The 11539-nt window shown below is 38.9% G+C and overlaps 1 protein-coding gene across 1 annotated transcript; it reads right to left on the bottom strand.

Moving 5' to 3' along the window:
• Positions 1-4836: 4836 nt before the first annotated feature.
• On the bottom strand, positions 4837-10009 carry LOC129356340 (proline-rich transmembrane protein 3-like). Its single transcript, XM_055025934.1, has 2 exons — positions 9538-10009; positions 4837-8099 (listed from the first exon to the last, which is right to left on the bottom strand). The coding sequence occupies exons 1-2, from the start codon at positions 9989-9991 to the stop codon at positions 6457-6459; spliced, it is 2097 nt and encodes a 698-aa protein (XP_054881909.1). The 5' UTR covers positions 9992-10009; the 3' UTR covers positions 4837-6456.
• Positions 10010-11539: the final 1530 nt, after the last annotated feature.

The following is an 11539-nucleotide window of genomic DNA, read 5'->3' as shown; positions in this document are numbered from 1 at the left end:
AATAATACTGTATAGTTATTAAAGAATAGCATATTCTGGTAAAAAAAAAAAAAAAAAACAGTGCAGTCATTTTAACAAATGGACAAAATCCTGTATATTTTTGCGTACAGGATTTTTACAATGAAAACATGCAAAAAATAATTGTGATGTCATTTGAAATAAAGAAAAACTGTGCAACTGTAAACATGGACCTTTGTTGACATGATGTTTGTCCCTGAAGGAATTATCCAGCTTAGTAACAGCTTTATGCAAGGGGTCGGAGATATTCTCCAACAGTAATGCTGTTTTTTCTAAATGTTTTTTGGGTGGCAAGCCAATATGTGCGGTACATAAAGAAAAATGTAACATCTTGGTCGGTACTGACCTAACCACGTATGCTCTCAAACTATTTGTTGATTGATTAAATGCAACATGCATTTATTTAAAAAAAAAAAACTTTAAAAGTAGAGCCATAAAATGCTAAAAATTTTATACCAATATATAGTAAATGCCCAATAAATATGAATAGGAAAGTGACATTTCTCTTACACAGAACATGCTTGAGGTAGCTAAAACATTGCTATTCTGAACAGTTGAAACAGTGAAGTCTATGTATTATATGAGTAAATGGCTTGCCATATAATCCCTAATGAATCACCAAGGTGAGCAACTCAGCGAGCAGGTTTACAGGATGTGCTTTCATCAGTATTGTTACAGTCAAGTTTCTTTTCTTCAACATTCTTACCGTGTTACAAAGTAAATCATACATTCAGATGAAGGTAATAAATTGTCACAATAAATACCAGTGAAGAGATACAAAGAAGGAAATAGAAACATTACAAATGAAGGTAATGAATAGAGATAGCTCTGGAATACCTAATTTTTCTAACAGATTAAATATCAGGTGTTGCACTTTTTCAAGTTGCCATTGGATTTCAAAAGAGTTTTAAAACACGTGAAACTACCTCAAACTAACTTTATGAGAAAGCTCACAAGATGTATTGCTGCTTTGTGGTATTAAATATGAATTCCTTCAGGTTGTTTTCCGGGATTACAAATTTGAGTAAACATCGGAAGAAAATACATTCCACTTAATTAGAATAAAAACGTTGGAGTAACATTTTTATGCTACCATTATTAGAATGATATTCCACATGGAAGATCAAATGCCACCTGGTGAGACAAAAAATAATCAGAGAATAAATACGGTGGCTCAGAGGTAAAACTAAATAAAAACATTAACACACAAAGAAATTGTTGCTTTTAAAATGTATCCTTTCAAGTGAGCAATTAAAAGCAAGGGCTTGGCTTTAGAGCATCATTTCATTTGGTCTTTTGAACAATCTTAACTTTTCTGTCCAGTTTGCTTATTTGGATTTTAAAGTTATAACCTAAATCAGCAACACAGAAGTACAAAGGGTTAAATATATGGAGCAGTACTCGTATATAAACTATCAACTGCTTTGATAGTTGAGTAATTTGCAAAAAATTAGAAAGTCAAAAAGCTCAGCAACCCAGAAACTTGTGAAAATGACATAAACCTTAATCTTAATTACAGCTAAAACATGTCAGTACAGCATCATGTACATTAGTACTTGTGTTTGTTTTGCATGACTTACAGTATCAACATTATGTGAATGAACACCTGCGGCGTCCAGGAAGCCTACACTGGTTTAGTATTGACCTTTTGTAGTTTCCCCTTCTCTGCAGAAAGTGTCAATGACCATCTGCTGACCAACAATCAGCAGTTTGAATATAAACTGGATCAGTTTGGCCATTGAGATGACATCTGTTGTGCACTGGTGCCAATATAGATGAACTTTATTCAAATTTGACTTTGGAATGAATTTTTTCCAGTACAATTATAGATGTACTTTTATATATAAAAAATAATTTTGGGATATCTTGCCAATACAACAAAGCAAGCAAAAGTTCACTTTAGAAAATACAAGGATTTCTATTTAAAAAACAAAACAAAAACAAGGTTAGTAGAAAATGTATCTTCAGTCTTTATTTTCCAGAGGAAAGTAAATTTTGTTTTTAATTTCTTGCAAGTTGTCTGATCTCAAACTTTTATTCAGTAGTTTAGTAGTCAGCAGAGGTGACAGTAAACCGATCCATGATGCTCTGAGACGTTCTGCCGCCCATCAGAACCCTGGTCAAATGTTTGTTGGCGCAGTTTGACTTTGATCAGAGAGAAAGGGGTAAAATGGCTGCATGGCATGGTAGAAGGGTTGATGCTCCTGCTGACCTGATGGAGCTCGGTGTGAAGAAGTCATTGCTGGAGGATGAACCAAATCCTTGGTTTGCGATTGGGAGGATTTGGTTGGGAACCACATATACGGGTATAAAAGGGTGTTGTTGGTATAAAGGCTTTTCAGAAAGAGGCAGGTCAGTGGAGGTCACTGGAGCAGGAGCATTTTGTAACTGGGAAAGATGACGGAAAGGATACAACATGGGGATCTGGAAGACCTGAGGATGGAGGTACTGTGGTTTTGATTCTGCATTGTCTGCAGTTTGTTCCTGTGGAGATTGTGGGTATTTAGAAAACGGTACGAAGGGATACTGAAACGGCATTGGAAACTCTGTCTACAGGGAAGGCTCTTCACTCCCTGTTGGAGTAGGTGTGGTCACATCACCCCCTGCGCTTGTTGCAGGAAGTGGTAAGGGGGTTGTTGTTGGCAGAAAAACTCCAGTCATCATGGGGAATTCTTGGAAAAGTGGAATTGGATACTGAGACAGTGGTGTCTGAGGTAACTGGAGATGACATGTGTGTCTATTTCCATCTATAGTGGGATGTGCTGGTGATTCAGATCCAGGAAACAAACAGAAGTTGGGCAGGAAAGGAGGGTTCTGATTTTCAGGCATCTTTTGGTTTTCAGATAAATCTGCAGCAACAAAGGAAAAGGGCAACGGAGCCACAAACCCGGGACTTTGTGTCGACTGCGATTCTTGGAACTCTGAAAATATTGGCAATTGAGGGAACTGAAGTTGTGGAGCTTCGTTGCCGTCAGTAGAGGGTGCAGCTCTTCCTGTGGTGAGGTCAGGCTTTGGTACTGGAGGACAAGATGCTCCCAGTTCAAAATCTTCCCACTGAAGAGAGAGTAAATACTCCCCATCCTGCAACACAAGACACAATCAGAAGCAAATCTATAGTTCAGTTTCCATGTTTGACCACAAGAGGGCCTCATCATACCTTGATCTCCACACACAAGTCTTTGTAAGGTGCATGAGGGTCAGCTCACCAAAAGACTCATTAAAAGTCAGCCTGCAGCTGCTGCAGGCTGGTGACAAAGGTTGCCATGTCCCAGACACTGCAACAGTTGTAACACAAGAAATTTTAGCAAAATGTGTTTTAATAGCTGGAGAACATTTTAAAAGGATCCATCTAAATGTCCATCACTGGTAACACTTAACCTCCATCCTGAAAAATCAAGTTTGTGGTTGAAACATGAAAATATTCAAAAAGTTACAACTATTTTTGCAAATCACTACTATAAACACAACATACATTTTACTTTGAGTTCATTGGCTGGAACGCCACGAATCGTCTCCACCATCTTGTCTGGAAAGCAGAAAATGGAGGACAGAGTTAACATACCAGGGCAGGACATGGTCATCGGTTCCCCCCATAATCGCAGCGGTAAGGAATATTCATCCTCCTGTGGAAAGGAAGCCCAAGGGCAAGGTTGGCCTTTTTTAAAAAATGATATTAAAACAAAATCTGGTCCGGCATTACCTGCTTATTAACATGACAGCCCTGATAGGAGACCATATATTACACATCTCTGCGGGATCTCTTCACAAAAAAGCTACATGTAGAGGGCACCTGGGACAGAGGAGTAAGAGGTTCCTCACCTGTTTGAAATTCAAAGAAGATGTTAATCTTCTCTTTGCATACTGAACAGCAGTATATAATGCTTATAAATAATAATAATTATTATAAAAATATAATTAGTCCATAAATTTGAGCAAACTGTAACTCAATTGAAAAGATACTTGTTTCGAAAAACGAGACATTTGGCATTATAAGGTTAGAAATTGTTTTGTTTTGCATTTTAGGAGATAAATTTCCTCTGCCAAGGTTAATTTACATGATGTTCTCACCATTAATTTATTATGGTAAAAGATTAAAGAACGCTTTTTTTTCATAATAAACAAATCGCCATCACATAAATCTCTACACTATTAGCAAGCATTTCATGTCAAGTCCCAACACAATTGCTTAAATATGCACGAAAATATGCATATGCTAATAAAACTCACCAGTGGTGGAATTAAAGTCTCCCTTTTGGTCATATGTGAAGGTGAGTGAACCAGGTTCACCTTTCCGACCAGACCCCACCCGGCTGAGGTGATGGCTGCCTGGGACTGCTGCAGCTCTTTCCTCCTGCGCTTCACCAGAGAGCCCATCACACACAGTGCAGGACCTCAGGACGACGGTCAACGCAAAACAACACAAAATGCTCCTCAGAGACATCGCTTCGGATTGTACAGGTCGTTTGTTCGTAAATAACTTCTGCTAATTGCCAGGGACTCCGTGGCGCCCAACGACCCAACATATACTGTGACATTAATTAACCAATCAGGCAGCGCTACGTCACAAAGCACACCTGTCTGCATTGCAGTGCTGTGATGATGATCAAGACTAAGATCATCGTCTAACCGGCTGGCATAAGATCTGCTTGAATTTTAAGAAATAACATTTAAAAAGGAGATTCAACCCAAACATGATCCACGTTTATGATATTTGCAGATTGCCTTTTTATGTTATGAAGATATTTTGAATTGATATACAGAGCTACTTATATTATCATTGATAGTTTGGCTAACTTTAAATGAAACCAATCAATCAAATGAATTTGTCATCAGTTTATTGAAACATTAGATAGTGTTGGTCTGGGATCTTTAACAGACAAGCATGCAAAACAGAGACACACAAAAGGTTAAACATATAAAATAAAACAGTTGTGTTTTATAATAATATCCAACAGATTTAAACAGACCCTTTTACAGAGGGAACTACCTCCCCTGTTTCTCACAGTTTCCTCTGCACGGTTTCTTTTGCTGTCATACTGCAGCTGAGCTTCCACTTCAATCTCCGCAGGTCGCAGCCTGAGCACAACACTCTGTAGCAGCAGTGAGCAAGTATTTAAGAGAGCTAACAGCATCAAAATCTTCATAGCATCTCAGAGAAAACTCCAGCAAACATTGCTTCCTCTACTTGCATTCTCACCATATGAGCTGTGATCCTCTTTCATTTTATTCATGAAAAAGCAGATTGTTTTCATTCAGCTCAGGCCTTGATTTCTTTGACATCTGCTCTACACTTTTGTTCAATATTCCTAGGAATATTGCAGGTATCATCTGCAAATTTAAATGATCAGGTTTAACTCATTCAGGGCACATAGTTGGGTTTCCACAGTGTTGACGTCCTTGCAGGCTCAGTGGGATGAAGGAGAAAATGCTTTTTTTCCAAGGTCGACTGACTTTGTGTCAGAACTGTCAAAGTTAATTTAAAGAAACATTTACTTTTGTTTCTTTTGTACATTTTAAAATCAATCGACCAAACAAAATTTTCAAAAATGTACAGTTTATTAAAAAAATCTAACTGATGAAAATTACAGATGACATAGTTTCATGACATAGTTTTTAATATAAACTTATGTAATAAATAAATTTTGCTTGATGAAGACTCATTGCATTAGTGCTAACATTTTCTCCTCTGCACCAACTTTTTCATGATTGTTATTGGTTAACGAGCGAGGTCAATGAAATGTCTCTTTTGTCCCAAGGAGTGGTGAAACAAATGAGTCAGTGTGCAAACCATCTTGTTTATTTAAAATGTTTAAAATTTGCAAATAACTTGTTCAAAGAAATGCTTGAGGAGAAAAAGCTAAGGCCAAATGTTTTGAAATGTTAGATGTGAGTCAGAGTCCCTGATGCTTTTTTCTCAGAATAACAAACAGATATCAAGAGCTTAATATCTATAAAACTGATAGCGATTGAGCGGGTTTGACATTTTCAATTCATTTTCTTTGTTTACAAATATAACATAAAATCCTTTGAGCATTTATAACTAAGCAAATCTGATACAAAAAAGTGTAGAAATATGGTGGACCTTAATAAAAAAAACTCTTCCGTTCTGCATAACATCAACTAAAACTGTTTAAGTATGTTATATTAATGCAAAAAACCCAGTCTGTCCATTTGTACTTTGCTCTCCTTTCAGATTGTGTCTTAAAATAAATACACACCAGAAAAGACTCAAGAGAATAAATCAGTAATCTATAGAGATATAGATTATAATTACAACCAAACTGGCCTTTTCTAAAAATGAGCAAAGTTTTAATTCAAAGTTGAATAGTTACACTTATACACTTATATCTTTTTCAGCAGTTTTATACTTAATGCAGCACAACATTGTGGATTTAAAAAAAATAATTTTGTACTTTTAAAGGCTCTACCCTAATGAGCCTAGAGATCGGTAACGTCGTCATCAGACCAGTCATTTTGGAGCATCACTCCTGTGAATTGTTCTCCCGTTGGTTCAGCAGCTGGAGATCCAATCCTGCTATTAAAATCTGGTGTGGCATTTACTGACTGTGCTGGCTCCTTGGCCTGGAAATGGTCTAAAGATGCAGAAATGGACTCTGTATCCAACATCCACCCGTATCTGACGTAGGCTGGAGGAAATGCTGTTGGCCCCCTCTCTCCATCTGTGCCCAAACTTTGAGTCCAAGAGGGAGGGGGAGGCGTGAAGACGGCCCCAGCTATCAGCTGCCCTTGATAAAGGGCGTTGTCAATGCTGAGCCTGAGGTTGATGGGAGACGGGGGTCGCATGTCGAACTCGATGAGTGAGAGGACACATTCTCGTTCACCGACTTTCTGCCAGAGCAGCGCAGTCTGAGAGTCAGAGCTGCTGATGCTAACAGGATCAGAACTACAGTCCAGGTTAGAGGGAGCCTGCTTATCACCATGCAGTGCATTGTTGCTGACACCAGATCTAGACATGTTATGCTTTGCAATGTTGTTTGGCATCAAATCTTCCAAGGATTTCTCTGATTTTCCCCTCAGGCCTCTTTGCATGCAAACCAAAACTCTTTGCCACAAGCCTTTCTTTACTTCCTTTTTAGAGACATTATCTCTACCCTGTAAATCAACGCCTCTTGCTTGGCCTTTAGATGGCGTCCAGAAGACCCAAGATCCAAGAAAAAGGACAGAGAATCCCCATGCTAACTCAAAAATCCTGGCCCAGAACTGACTGAGCCACCAACCCCAGCTGAAGCGCCTCCAGTTCCCCAGGAGCCCGTAGAGCCAAAGCACGCTGTATATCTGAATGCTGCAGCAGAGCACACTAAGCAAGGCGCACACAGTCGTTACTCGCTTTCCGAGCCTCTTTGTCCTCTGAGAGGGAACCCACTGTGGGACAGCAGATCTGGAGAAAGGTTGTGAATGGGAGAGGGACTTGGTGAGGATTCCCAGGCAGAAAGGGATACCCCAGCAAAGGGAGATGGTCTGCAATAAAAGAGGAAAAGTTGGGGGCAAAGTTGAAGAGTACAGATCGGCTAAAAGTAAGAAAGTGCAGTGCGATACACCAAGTACTCCAACCACCCACGGGGACTGCAGCTTTGAAGGGAAAGATGTTACTTTCATCCCTTGGAGCGTTACAAGAGCGAGGACAGTCTGCGCCCACAGAAGAAGCTGCAGAGGAATATTATGTAGAGCTGCCAGCGTAGCATGAGGCAGGATCTGACGGGTACCGTAAGGATCGACAAGAAGGAGGGTTGTGCGCATAGCACCTGCTACGGCAAGGAAACTATTAGAAAGTGTGAGGGCATCACAAAGGGTATGAGGAAGAGTATGCGCTCCAGCAATTCCCAAAACTGCCAGAGCTGTTATCAACACGAAGAGGCTTGCAGATCCAAAGACATGCAGCTCCCAAGCAAATGCCAGGGTGCGGCTCATGTCATCCCACAGCAGGCTGGTGCCATTGAAGCTGTTAAAGATCGTGCAAGGCGAGAAGCCGAGCACACAGGGGCTTCCTGGTCTCGACAGGCTGGGATCATTCATGAAGGTAAACACACTGGTTTGGACTGGGATTCTGGAGTGGTCTTCACCTGAAACAGAGAGATGTTTTATTTTTTTGCATACACAAGAATTAGACAAAGAGTCATTTCAGGTAGTGGCCTCTACACAGCCATGAGTTTGATTTACATTCCAACTAGGGCTGCACCGATTACAGTTTCTGGACGCTCACCGATTACCGATCTTCAAAAAGCCTGACCTACCGATTCCAATTTTGGCTGATTCGTCCGAAACGTTGCTAAATACAGAAACAAAGTTGCTGAGGGTGACTATTGTTAACTGTGAACGTACAGATGTGACCTGGTGGGCCGGTGTGTCAGTCAAACCTCTCTGTCCTCTCTGACAGGAGAGCGGAAGAGGACAGTGGTTGATTTTTAGACCTTTGCTGAGGAAGATAATATTAGCGGATAAGATCAGCTTCACATGTAAGTATCACCGATCTCTCAAAATTAAGAAAATCAACGCTGATAAATCGGTGCACCCCTGATGCCAAAAAACCCTCACTCACTCAAATTCAGCAATAAGAATAATATTGTATTTAAGCCTTGCACTTCAAAAGTGTATGAAGACCAGCAGCTCCAGCATTGACTTTCTACACGTCTGATACAGTTGTGTACATAATTTCATCTCCAGGTGACGTATATCGACACAGATATTTTTTATTTTTTTTGCTTTGGCAAAAAAGTTCAGTTTACCTTTTCTTTCCTGCGGTGCCACTGCTTTACAAAGTTTTGCATCGTGACCGTCGCAAGTTGGAGCCACCATGTTTATTGAACAAAGGTAACTTTGGCACAAAATTAGGGTAAATGTTATTGAAATCGCATCAGTGAGGCAGTAATGAAGTTCAAATGAATTGAGATTTCTCTGACGGCCACTTTAAACGTTAAACCACGTTGGAACTGATTTGGCAGCTTTTGCTTTGTTGTCTGTGAGGCTAACCACAAGGTTTACACTGTATGTAAACACAGTCAAAATAAAGCTGACTTTTAAGTAATTATTCTGTCATTTAGCAAATTCTAATATTTTTGGTAATCTTAACAAATATAAAAAACTAATTCAACTTGAGTCCATGTCAGATGGTGATGAAAAAGGTTATAACTTTCAATATACAGTTATTTACTAAATTAGAAAATCCATTCCAATTTCTTGGACTAAAAGTACCTCACATTTCTATATTTAAATGTTTTTTTTTATTGGTCTGATGTAATATTTTAATCTTAAATCTCATGTTTTTATTGACTTGGCAGAAAATGTATATTTATATAAATTTTATTTATATGTTGTGTTTTACTTAGTGACTTCAGTTACTGAAATAAATAAAATTTTCAGTCATATTTTAATTTACTGAATTATCACTGCAGTGTATGGAAGTATCTGGTTTTAACTGTATATTGCACCAGCCAATCATCCTCTAATAATCTGAAGGAATAAAATGAGATTATAATGTGTTTGAGTTTAAATCAAGTTTACCTTTCTGCAAGTCATCATCGCCATCCGACGGGACGCCGTCAGAGATCACAGTGGGGCGTTCAGGTCCTGTAACTGAATCTTCAGATTTTTCTGCTCCTTGGTTGTGAGCTCCTGAGCTGAAGACACTTAGTGCTGGTCTTGTGGTTAATGTGATTCCAGTCTCTGAGTGGTTTTTATTCCTCAATCGCTCAGACTCCTTTCGGACGGCAGTCTCCTCGTTGCTGAGCTCCAGTAAAGTCAGGACGTCAGCAGTCTGTCCGCTGCCCTCCACAAGGCTCTCTGAACCAAATGTATCTCTGCCGGCTACATTTTTCAGCCTGTCAGTGCTTCCGCCTGTACTTTGAGGCATGTCGACCGTGTCAGAGGCAGCCAATGAATGCAAAGTCTGAGTGAGACTTCCAAGTGAACAGAGAGATGCAGTTAGAGCGACGAAAAGAAAAGTTGAGAGACCCATTTTTGTTGATTTACAGCCACTGTCCGTGGATACAAAGCAAAAAAGGATTGGGGATTAGTCATCACATCTTTAAGAAAGTTTGTATTTGAAAACATCTTTAATTAAAACCAGTTTTCATGAGGAATAAGTGTTTTATGGTGTACTATTCTGGATAATTGCCAATGTGTTCACAGTAGAAAGATTTCAAAGGTTAAGACTCGTTTAAGAGTCAGAGAGATATCCAAATCATCATGTGTTTTAATCCTGTAATTCCCTGAGTAATCCAAAGGGTTTACAAACCACACAGCATCTGCAGACGGTTTGATCCAGCAAAAATACTAATAAACAAAAAAAAATAGAAAAAGGAGTAAACATGGAGGTTCACAATGAGTCAGAAATATTTGTGCTGTTCTTGGTGTAAATGTTGTGGTGACATTTGCATCACTTGTGAAAAAAGTAAACGCTACAATGACTATGTCTGCTTTTACAACTTATGTCTTCTTACTGTAACATAATCAGGTACTTTGACCTTTAGATCCAGCAGAATTGAGATTGCAGAATTGAAATTTCAACACTTAGAGTTCAAGTAGAATAAGATTAAATATTGACTATCCAAAGAAATACTGAGCTTTTTGTCCATTCAATTCAGCATTTAATCATTTACAAAATAGTGTTTTGAAAGCAGCATGTGAAACAAAACATTTATTATTTACACATTTCAGTCTTCAGCTGCAAGAACAAAATAACCTAAAAATACATAAACCTACATGATAACTGGAGAGGTACCTGATGCTCCTGACAATCCTCTGCCTTCCTCTTCAGGGTTTCAGTGGTTGTGCTCCGTCTTTATTGCTCCAGGGCGTCTCATTGATTTCTAACGAGGAACATAAACATCTCACCGAACAGTTACTGAACAGAGGATTTAGAGGCACGCTCACAGACGTCTAACCTTTCAAGCCGACGTCTTAGTCCTCTTACTGCACCAGCTGCTTCCTTGGCCTTTTCCCATCCAGGTTGACCTCAATAACTACAGCTGCTTGTGAAATGTTAAAAAAAGTCTATAAAAATTAGCTGAAAAAGTTGCTTCTTCTTCTTTTTTTTTCTAAATACATTTTATAGCTTTTTTCGTTCTTTTTGATTAAGGAAAGCCTGCAAAAGCCTCTCTTGACTTTTTGCAACATTTGTTTGAAGGTAAATCCCTTTGCATAGGATTACTTTAAGATCCTTACAGTGGCACCGAGTCACATGAGGCGATGATGTGAAGCCAAGAAGACACGAGCACATGCTCAATTTATGACAACTGTTATTTTACATATATACACACAGAATCATATTTCACACCTGGAATTACCTGTGGACAGAGGACGGTCTGTGTGTTGTGCGATGAAACATGATTATTAATTGCGTGGTATGTTAATGGTATGTTTTAAGTCCCAGCCACAAACTTTAATGTATTTTTATTTGGCCTTTATTTGATTATTTGAACACAAAGAAGAACATTTTGAAAGCAAACACTGCAAATGTTTCAACATTTTTTCCACATAAAAATATGAAACATGCATTTTCATT

The sequence above is a fragment of the Poeciliopsis prolifica genome, unplaced genomic scaffold (genome assembly GCF_027474105.1).
Source record: "Poeciliopsis prolifica strain line A6 unplaced genomic scaffold, Auburn_PproV2 SCAFFOLD003, whole genome shotgun sequence".
Classification (NCBI taxonomy): Eukaryota; Metazoa; Chordata; class Actinopteri; order Cyprinodontiformes; family Poeciliidae; genus Poeciliopsis; species Poeciliopsis prolifica.
Note: the sequence above shows the minus strand (reverse complement) of the source record. Positions and strands in the feature narration are given on the sequence as shown.